This window comes from Camelus bactrianus, chromosome 21 (genome assembly GCF_048773025.1).
Source record: "Camelus bactrianus isolate YW-2024 breed Bactrian camel chromosome 21, ASM4877302v1, whole genome shotgun sequence".
Classification (NCBI taxonomy): domain Eukaryota; kingdom Metazoa; phylum Chordata; class Mammalia; order Artiodactyla; family Camelidae; genus Camelus; species Camelus bactrianus.
In genome coordinates, this window is record NC_133559.1 from 17144766 (window position 1) to 17155497 (window position 10732).

The following is a 10732-nucleotide window of genomic DNA, read 5'->3' on the forward strand; positions in this document are numbered from 1 at the left end:
CCCAGGCATCGGTGTTTTTTCAAAAACTTGCCATGTGATTCCAATGTACGGCCACGTTTGTGAACCAGTGCTATTGGATGAAAGAAGTCAAGGAAGGTGGTCCAGCTCCTCAGCTGTTCTGCCGGGGACCAGAGCTGACGGTCGGAAACCTGGGATGGAAGAATTGACTGTAACAACCACCGTTTACTGAATGCGATGTGCTAGGCACCACGTACTCATTTTCTTATTTAATCCTCATAGCAGTATCTCTAAGGTATGGATAATTATCACTCCAAATGTTGAAGATGTAGAAACTGAGGCTCATATGTTAAATAATTTGATCAAAGTCACAGAGCTAATTAAGTGGTGGTGCTAGGATTCAAACTTAGGTTTTCTGACCCCCAATGTGTCCTGGTTTTCAGGCCACAGCACCTCTCTTGGTCAGTGAGAGATCTTACTCGCAAGCACCTTGCTGCCCAGATAGCCGCCTTTCACTCCGCTGCCCATTTACACAGGCTGCAGGGGAGGCCTAGAGAAATGATGCTCTGTTCAAAACTGAGCACCTTGCTAGTGGCAAGGCCCGCATCAAGATGCAGGGCTCAGAATGATGCATCGTCTGCTCGTTCTGGTACATCTTGCTGCTGCTTTGCAGCCACAGGGCCAGTCTGTGTCAGAGCTAGAAATAGAGCCGTGGCCAGGTGCCCTCTTCCCAGACCCGTGCCCCTCTCGGGGCTGTGTGCGGGCTTGTCAGGTGTTATCTGGGAGTGCCATCCAGCATCCTCTCCCCCTCTCTCTGTCTCCACAGCCCCTACCCGTGCCTGTGGACCATCAGCAACAGCGGCGGGGGCCCTGCCGGGTCAGGCTCAGAGGTGCACGCCGGCTCCCCGGGAGCGTTTCTGTTGGGTAACCCAGCTGTGACTTCGCCCCTCTCCACCCAGGCGCCCGCTTCGGCCGGTGTGGAGGTTCTGGGGGAGCCCTCGCTGACCAGCATTGCCGTGTCCACCTGGACAGCAGTAGCCTCGCATCCTTTCTCGGGCTGGGGCAGCCCGGGTGGGGGTGGGCGCCATTCTCCCTCCTCGCTGGATAGTTAAGCGGGATCCTAGGGGAGGTGTCAGAGGAGAACCTGCTTTGTGTAGAGCTCGTAGAAATCCCATCTGCCGATCCCAGGGAGTCAGACTGCAGGGTCTCCCCACCCAGTGAGCAGAGGGCTGGGTGGTACCGGAAGCCTCCTGGGAGATGGTCTAGTTTGACGATGCTAATTTTGCCACTTGCATCTCTCCGCCGTTTTCTCTGTGTGCTCCCATTTTCTCTGAAGCGTATCCAGTCTGTGCTTAGGCCACAGAAGTTTGCTGAGACCTTCCTTGTGTCCTGCCCCTTCCTCTCAAATGATTCTAGAAGGCTGCCCTTCCTGTTTTGTGGAGATGATGCAAAGCTGTTAAGTGAGCTCAAAGTTTACCCAGCCTAAAGCCACTGCTCTGTAGCTTTGTGCAGCCCTGAGAAGTACGTGTGGCCACAGAGCTTCTGATTTGAGACCAAGAGAGGGTTCAAGTTCATGGAGTGGAGTTAACAAAAATAGGACTAGTCACTTACGACAGCACTGAGAACTGAGGAAATGGAGATCATGTCACTCCCTCGCTCAGAAACCTTCGATGGCTCACCATTGTCTACAGGATGAAGTTGTATCTCCTTTAAGTCCTCTACTATCTGGCCTCAAACCACTTCTCCAGCTTTTAGCTCCCTGCTACCCCTTTAACATCCTAGACTGCAATCAGAGCAGACCTTCTGCCTCTGTGTATTGACCATTCAGTATACTTTCCCATCTCTGTACCTTCTCCCCTGCGGAGACATCCTACTCTGTTTAGTCCCACCTGAGTGAATCCTGCGCTTCTCCCAGGGACTGGCCCAAGCACCAGCCCCTGCATCAAACATCTGATCGGCTGGGCGCATTTGATCCGGCTCCCTGTCTCCCACTGGTCTTGCCACTGATGTAGAGCTCACCTATTCTGCCTTGTATTTTTATTGCCTGCTCTTGCGTCTCTCTCCCACTAGACTGTGAGCCCCTGGATGGTGAGGCCCACCGAGCCTTCTTGTCTGTTCCCCACGGCCCCCAGTACTGGGCCTTGCCCATAGTAGGTGCCCAGTAAACACTGGCGGAGTCGACTTGGCGTGAAGTGCGTGTGCTAAAAGCCAGAGGTGGAGCTCACGGGGAGGCAGAGCTAAGAGGCACATGGCCTGGGACAGGGCAGCGGGTCAGAGTGGGAGCCGGGAAGCATGCGAGTGTTCCGTCTGAGGTACAGCCCGTGCTCAGTGATGGATGAGATAAGGAGACAGTGTGGACGAGAGCCATTATTCCCAAACACCGCTCCTTGCAGCCCCTGCGCCAGGCTCACCTGGAACACCTGTTAGAAATACAGATTCCTGGGCATACTCCACACCTCTTGGATCAGAATCTTTGAGGCTGGAGTCCAGGAGTCTGCATTTCAAACCAGCGCGCCAGACCCTGGTCACCGCACCAAATTTGGAAACAACTTACCTGAAACAAAGAAATGGAATGATAACTACTCCAGGAACCTCGTTTCCGATAAGAGTTTCAGCCTCTGGCCCAGCTTCGGCCACTGCTGTAGCTAGTGAGCAAAATCACTACGCTGGTATCCTTTTCCTCTCCCATGCACTACTGGATGTGCTGACAACTCTGGGAGTGCGGTTTCCAGACCCGGCTGATGGGCAGTTCTCCCGGCATCGACATCACGCCGCACTGGCCAGGCAGCCTTCTCAGGTCATCAGTGGCGGAGCCTCAGGTTCTGCCCCCGGAGCTGAGCAGTGGCTCAGCCGCTCCCACCCCTAGTCTATCAGTGGAGCCCACGTAATCCCACCATCCTGCTGCGCCGCGCCTTAGCCTGCATCCGTGGCTCTTTCTACAGAGAAGGCTCTTTTAACAGATTGTGCTTAGCACTGCCTGATAACTTCAGTGCCATTCCATTTTGGACCTGGCTCTCTGGAAACAATGCCCCTCCAACCACGTGATGTCCTGGGAGGCCACTCAACCACACTCAGGGTGGCCTGGCCAGAGCTCTGGGTCTCTAATTGGTATGTGAGTGACCGAGGCACAAGGAACCAACACGACTCCTCTTTGAAAATCTCCCTGCTCAGCACGCCACCGAGGCAGAACTATTTTTGGTTCCCTAGTCCCTCTGTGATACCGTTAGGGGCCATTAAGATGTCAGTACACTAGCTTCTCTGCAAGACGGTATTTTGGTAAGTTGTAAAAAAGAGGCAGTTTCTCTTTCTGTTAGATGTTTAGGCCACCAGTCACTGCAGTGGTCAGTCACGCACCAAAAGCCTTAGCAAGTGCAATTAAGTCTATGAAAACCTATCTTTAGTGTCGCCTTCCTGCACTTCCCCCCAAGCCTGGAGGAGCCAGAAGATGTGGCACAGAGCAGAAAGGAGCCAATAACCTGCATTCTTTCTTCCTTTTTCTTGCTCAGGTGAGCTGGGTCCTCCGCAGTGCGATTATGCAAGCGTTAGCTGAGTTTGGGGTGATTGTAACTCACCAGCCTTACAGGATGCTCAGCTCGGAGCCCGCGATGATTTTTAACCACAATGTGATAGCTGGTTCCGCACAGAGGATCTCTGGTGTTTGCAGTGCAGCCAGAATTGTCTAGTTTCTGGTGTTTTCTCCAGATAGTCCAGGTCTAATTTCTGACTGGGAGGAACAAGCACGTAACTGCTTAAGTCTGTTTAATAAGTGACAGAGTCTCTGATGTATTAGACAAACTCTGGAGGCTTTCATACCGTCTCCTTGCTCATGCATTTTCTTTATCTGGTTCATTATACAACAAAAGTGGTGCCCACTTCAGGGTTTTAGGCCTGAAACATGAAATTTAAGAGAAACTGAAATCCCACCTGAATAGAAAGAGTTAAGTCCTTAAGCCAGGCGTAGAGATTGTGACTCTCCCGAGGGCCTGGTTTATGTTAAAGTGTCTCTCCTTGGGGACCTTTATTTGGGCCTGTTTGGCCTCACCAGCTCTCCTCTGTCCTGGTGAGCCAGCCTGGTCACCAAACACCTCTGTCCATCACACCTCGGCCAGAAATCTGCAGGACACTGCTTGTGCCTTTCCTGTCACTCAGTGGGCACCTCCTAGGCCTGGGAGGAAGGTGTGGGGGAAGTGTAACAGGGGAGATGAGAACACTACGTTATTTAGAAAAACCTCAATAAAGGGTGTCTGAAGCCTGGTAGATATTTGCCACTTTTCTCCAGGACCAGAATGAAGCTCGGTGAGTTTCAGCTTGTTAACACGTCACATTTGTGAAGGGTATTAATCCTGTGTTATAGAATAAGAGATTAGTCCAAGTTGGGGCAAGGTGACTGAGACACTCTGGTGGCACTTATTTTAACCCCTTTTCTTTTGTTTTCCCCACCCACCCCCACCTTTTTGAGCCACTTGTGGGCTCCTGGGCAGGCAGGTAACCAGAGAGACTATGGGCATCCTGGACAGACATCAGGGAGGGGGAGATGCGGTGCCAAAAAAAGGCACAGGGGAAGAGCCTCTGTGGTCTGAAGATTCTGAAACTTTTCCATCACCATCGCTGAAGAGACAGCTGTGGTGTCTGCCCAGAACCCCAGCCTTCTGGGTACAGAATCCTACACCCTCTCCCACACTCTTGGGGGAACTGTCCCCCACCCCACCACACGTCTGTAGTGGGGCTGCCCTGCTCACACTCCATCCTGTCGAGCTGGTTTGGAGGGACGTGCTGCCGGAGACCCATCTGTTACAGGAAGAACAAGCCGTCCAACGTGGGCAAACACAGACGGGCTCACAATCCCGAGTCTCACTGTGTTACAGGCCTTGTGAGGCACTGAAAATGCCTTAGCAATGGAAAAAATGGAGTTGACATTTATCGTAAACAAAATGGAATTGGAAATACCTATTAAGGCCAGCGGTTAAAAGCTGTGGCAAGTGGCAAGCTGCATTAACACATATGACTAGTCTGGCCTAGAAAAGTGCCTGGGACAATCCCTTTATTTACTTATTTTTTTCTGTTTTTTGGGGGGCATGGGAGGCAATTAAGTTTATTTATTTATTTGAAGGTACTGGGGATTGAACCCAGGACCTCATGCATGCTAAGCACACACTCTACTGCTGAGCTATACCCTCCCCTGAGATTGAGGTGGGAAACCCCATGAAAAAGACCGGCAGGACCACTACTCTCCTGCCAGCACCATTTGGTTCCCTAGCCCAGCGGCATTATCTTGCTTTTTAAACTCTGAAACGACTTGCTTCTAGGAAAGTGGAACTTACCCCTAAGATTCTATTGATTCCCTGAACTAACTCCTGATTGGTTCATTTCCCTCACTGCTGATTGGTCCATTTCTACAAAGCTTGTTCCTAATTAGTCACTTTTGTTATACCTTATTTGCATATGATGTTGCAAAATGTTGCAAAGTCTAGACTGGTAGCCTATAAAAGCCTGTGTAAACCTACAGACGGTTCCAGAGCTTGGAATGTTAACTCCTCTGGGCCTGCTGGTGTAATAAACCTGAGTTCTCCAACCCTTTGAGTGCTACTTTGTCTCTCGCCCGGATCCAGGTTGCTGTCACAACTGAGCTATAACACTGAGCTGTAACACTGAGCTGTAACACTTCGCTGCAACAAGATGATCCCTTTAGGTAACGTTCCTCTTACAGGGGGACCCAACACATGGTTTCTGCAGGTCTATACTGACTGGATTCTGTGCTGAGCCCAAGTCACACTGCTAATTGGACAAATACCGTTCTCTCTCTGTGTGTCTAGTGGGGACCATTTCCACCAAGTGGGTGGGTCCTTGTTGTGTAGCTGTGATTCTGGTCTCCCTGGCAACACCACAGACATCTTTGTTCTCGGGCTGTGCTCTGGATCTTGGATTGTGATAATAAAAGTGCAGAAGGGGCTACAAGGCAAACCACTGTTACCAAAAGCGAACCCAGATCCTTCTCAGTTGGCAATGGAGGGAGTATGTTCTGTTAGGAGGGGCAGTTAGATTTTGCAGCTTCTAGATTCCTGGGGAATCTCTCAAACTCACTCCAGTCTCCATTGCACTGGGCTGTATCACTGCCTCAGGTGTGGACCCATGATCACCCCACCGCGATGCATAGGCCAAGTTGTAATGTCTTTTTTCTAGAGACTTAGTGCTTATAGAGGGACACTCTATAACATAAAGCATTACATACATCTTCTGAACTTGGTTTTCAAGGTAGAATTTAACCATATTCAATTTATTGGCATCGATTTTTAAAATTTTTGTTTGTATTGAGATGTAACATTTAGTAAGCCCACAGACCTTAAGGGTACAGCTTGATGAATGCTTACACCTGTATGTACTTGTGAAACTTGCAATGAGACCAAGATATAGAACATTTTTAGGACCCCAGAGGGCTCCCTTGTACCCCTTCCCAGGCAGTACTTGCCCCAAGATAAACACAACTCTACTACTATCACCGCATATTAGTTTAACCTGTTCTTGACCTTCATATAAGTGGAATCAAATAGTAGGAATTCTGTCTGTGGCACCCTGTCTAGCTCTCATCTAGTCCTCCATTCAAAAGATCATCTTTTCATTTCTTAGTTGAAATACTCTCAACAGATAATTCAGCTCTTTGATGTTCAAACCAAGAGACAGATGCCCAGAAGAACGTAGGAGTTTCTTTTCTGAGGTTTCCCATCTTCTGTCTGGATGGCTGGCAGAGAGAATGTCTCCCTTCTTGTAGCAGACCCTCCCTTTTCTCCACCTCCACAAGGCAACCACACCAGAAGGCAGCATGGTAAATCCAACCTTTGCACACTTCTAGTAGTTGAAGAATTGTTTTGTCCCAAGGACTTTAGAAAGCATTTACTGCCCATTCCCTGTAGAGATGAGAGAACACTGGTTTAACATTAACCATGAATGGCGTAGGTCACAGCCTACATGACAGAATTTGAAAGACATTGACTTAGGGTCCCCAAAGTCTTTATCTCCTGGTCCCTGACCTACCCTAATTTGGTTTTTCCAATTTGTGTTTCTTTTGGGTTGAAACAAGAGAATCTCTTTTATTATGTACATATTATTTGTGAAGAATGTCTAGTCAACTTGTTAGTTGCCTATATTCCTGCAGATACATAAATGATCATATTATTTATCTAGCAATGAAGTCAGTTCCCAAGAGAATGGCATCAGATAGGTAAGTTTTATTGAGGGGAAGAGTTTACTCGTGACTGCATAAAAATCGGCTGATGTTTGGGAGCCAAGAGACAACGAGAAAGCATTGAGTATATATGGCAGGGCAGAGTGAAGAGAAAATCAGCAGATACGGGAGGCATTTTACAGCAATCACTGTTTTTCAAGGACCTACTGTTTCCCACCTCTCTATAGTTGGTGGTGATGTCAGAGAAGAACAGAGACAAAAGTGGTACCTGAGCAGATAGCCAGCTCCTCATATCTAAATCACTGTGTGAGGATCCAGCAAGCACCTGGAATTGGTTTGAGGACAATAAACTTGGCCGACTTTCTCACTTCAGCTCGGTAGGACTTTTTCATTGACAGGTAGGAGTTTGCACCTGTGTTGAAGATTTTTAAGTTTAATGATATAAAAAGTAAGGATTCTCTGTAGTGAAGATCTTGCAGACCAATACATTGACGCTTCTGATGGATGACAGTCTAAACACTTACAAAGAGCATTGAGAGCAATGGACAGAGAGGAAGAAACCTGAATTTACAGCTCAACTCTGTCACTGGCATTGAGCAAGATACCTCACCTTACTGGACTTCAGTGTCCACATCTATAAAACAATGTTCTAGAGTAGCAGATTTCAAGGTTCCACTGGAGAAACATAACCAGTAAATTATGTTATATATGTGTGCACGGAGTGACTGGCTGCAAGGATTGCAATTGCGGGGACTAAGCGAGCTTGAAATCTGTAGGGCACGCTTAAACAGGAGGGAGCACTTAGGTCCACAGATAGAATCCCTTCTTCCTCCAGGAAACTTCAGTTTTGTTCTTAGGGATTTTCAACAGATTGGATGAGGCCCACTCACATTATTGAGGATAACTGCCTTTATATAAAGTTAATTTATTGTAGATGATGTTAATCACATCTGCAGAACACCTTCAGCCTAGCCACGTTACCCATCAAACTAACCAAAACAACCCCCAAACTTATTTTTCCTCTGAGAGCTGGGGGAACATCCCTGGGGCCCTACTTATGCGGGACAAACAAAATATTGTAAAGGTGCCAGCCCTCTGTGGAGAAAACCCTGCCTTCTGGTCCTTGGAGAGTCAATCTAGGAACTGTTAAAAAGGGTGCTGCTTTTGGTCCCAGGAGTGAAGGCCCAGAGCCCAGAGGCCCCACCCTCTTCTACTGTTCTCACAGCCAGGAAGGCACAGAAGGAGCAGTGTGGGGGCCTCCAGACAACTGAGAGAAAACTGAAATCTGGGCAGCCTGGAGCTCAGCACAATTGTCAGGCCCATGTTAGGACCTGTATAGAATAAAACTGGGACTGGAATGAGATGTTGGTCACATTCTTGTTTTCAATATGCAACAATCTGAAACTGACTTTTTCTCTTCGGGACCACTCTGCTTTGCATTGCCTCCTGCAAGTAACTGGGGGGTGTGTCTACATGCATAGGTGTGCACCTGTGTATTTATTTACAGTTTCCTGTCCCTGGAGAAGAAGTCAGTAAACCTTTGCAACAGACTTTGTTCTGGAAGAGCACTTTTGAGGGGCAGGGTGGTGGGGACGTGACTAATAGGGAGTTCTGCGTGAGCCAGGACTGATTCTGGAGGAGGAGACGTGGTACCCCTCCTGTGTACTCATTAGGTGACTCGGAGTTTGGAGGTTGTTGAACACAAACATAATTAGGAATGTAGTCTAAAAAAAAAGTGACACAAATGAACTTATTTACAAAACAGAAACAGACTTACTGACGTAGAAAACAAACTTATGGCTACCAAGGGGGAAAGAGGGAGGTGGAGGGTTAATTCCCTCTTTATAGATGAGGAGACAGGCTTAGAGAACTGAGACAAGCTTTCCAGTAATCACACGATGACTAAAGGGTGGAATTCCCACCCATCTGATGGTAGCTCTCCCTACCAAAAATCATTGTATGGAGAGGTGATGAGAGTACATAGGTAAAAAAATGTAGGCAGTTACTTAATATAAATATGTCATTTTTGACAGCCTAGAGTCAAGATAGGAGCCTAGGGTTGCTGTAAGAAAGCACCACAAACTAGGTGGCTTAGAATGACAGAAATTTACTCTCTCACGGTTTTGGAAGTAAATGTCTGAAGTCCAGGAGTTGGCTGGGCCATGCTCTCTCTGAAGGCGCCCAGGAAGCATCCTTCCCCGCCTCTTCCTAGCTCGCAGAGGTTGCCAGCAACCATTGGCTTTCCTTGGCCTGTAGATGCCTTGCTCCAGTCTCTGCTTCTGCTGTCACATGGTTTTTTCCCCCTGTGTGTTGGTCTATGTCTCTGTTTTCGCTTCTTATAGACACCAGTCATTGAATTAGAGTCCACCCGAATCTAGTATGATCTCATCCCAATTAATTACATCTGCAAAGGTGTATTATTTCCAGAAAAGCTCATATTCTGAGATTCTGGGTGGACACTCTTCCGCCTAGTAAACAGTTTAAACAAACTATCATCTGCTACTTACAGGAAGTGTTCTTAAAGGAAGAGGGTGAGAAAGTCTTAGCCTTTGACTTTACTTGTTGGCTGGAATGCAGATGTAACCGGAGCTTGAGCAGCTATCTTGAACCATGAGGTGGATGCCACAATTTGAGCGAGATGGAAGAACAAGATAGGAATTTGAGTTCACCATCACATCAGGCCTAGATCTTTTTCTTCTGGACTTGTTTACATATGAAAAAAAAATCTTCCTCTTGTTTAAATCAGTTATTTTGGGTTTTGTGTTATTTGCAGCAACTAAATCTATTCCTAATTTTTACTTAGATTTTTATTAAAAAGTTAAATCCCTTAAAATACACTGATTTTATATGCTCTTCCTGATGGTGATATTATTATCTCAAGTTCTCGAACCCTAATTCTCCAGCCTGAGTCTGCCGGCTTGCACTTAGGATAGAATTATTACTTGTGTATTTATCCTTTTGATTGGCTGGCGTTGTGGGAGTGGCCTTTCAAGAAGGTTTACTTTTGCTTCTTGCTGCGTAACTCACCGTCTCAAGCAGAGTGGCATGAGCAATTACCATGTATAGTGCTTATGGCTTCTGCTGGACAGAAATTCAGAAAGGGAAGGGTAAGGATGTCTGGTCTCTGTTCCGTGGTACCTGGGACCTCACCTAGGAGGAACCAATGGCTGGAGCTGAGTCATCTGAAGGCTTCTTAATCTCATGTCTGCTGGTTGACCCTGGCTGTCGACTGGGACCTCAGCTGGAGCTTTTGGCTGGAATGCCTACAGGTGGCCTCCTCAGGTGGCTACGCGGGCTCTTGGCATGGTGGCTAAGTTCTTAGAGCCAATATCCTGAAGAAAACCATAAAGAAGCCACCTTGCAATAGAAAGAGCTGTGGTTGCCAGGGACTTGGCAGGGAGGGGGACGAATAGGCAGAGCACAGAGGATTTTTTGGGCAGTGAAATTACTCTGTATGATACTATAATGTAGGATTCATGTCCTACATTTGTCCAAACCCAGAGGATGTAAAACACCAGGTGTACAACACCAACACCCCCAGGTGAACTATGGACTCTGGGTGATAATGACGTGTATGTAGGTTCACCAGTTGTA

At 47.7% G+C, this 10732-nt stretch overlaps 1 protein-coding gene across 1 annotated transcript in view; it reads left to right on the plus strand.

The window, feature by feature from the left end:
- The window catches only part of TBX19 (T-box transcription factor 19), a 28462-nt gene extending 22941 nt beyond the window's left edge, over positions 1–5521 (plus strand). The window contains exon 8 of the mRNA XM_074349087.1: positions 785–5521. Within this exon, the coding sequence (XP_074205188.1) occupies positions 785–1070 (286 nt within the window). The 3' untranslated portion in view covers positions 1071–5521. The remainder of the gene's footprint in view (positions 1–784) is intronic.
- The last annotated feature ends 5211 nt before the right edge of the window (positions 5522–10732 follow it).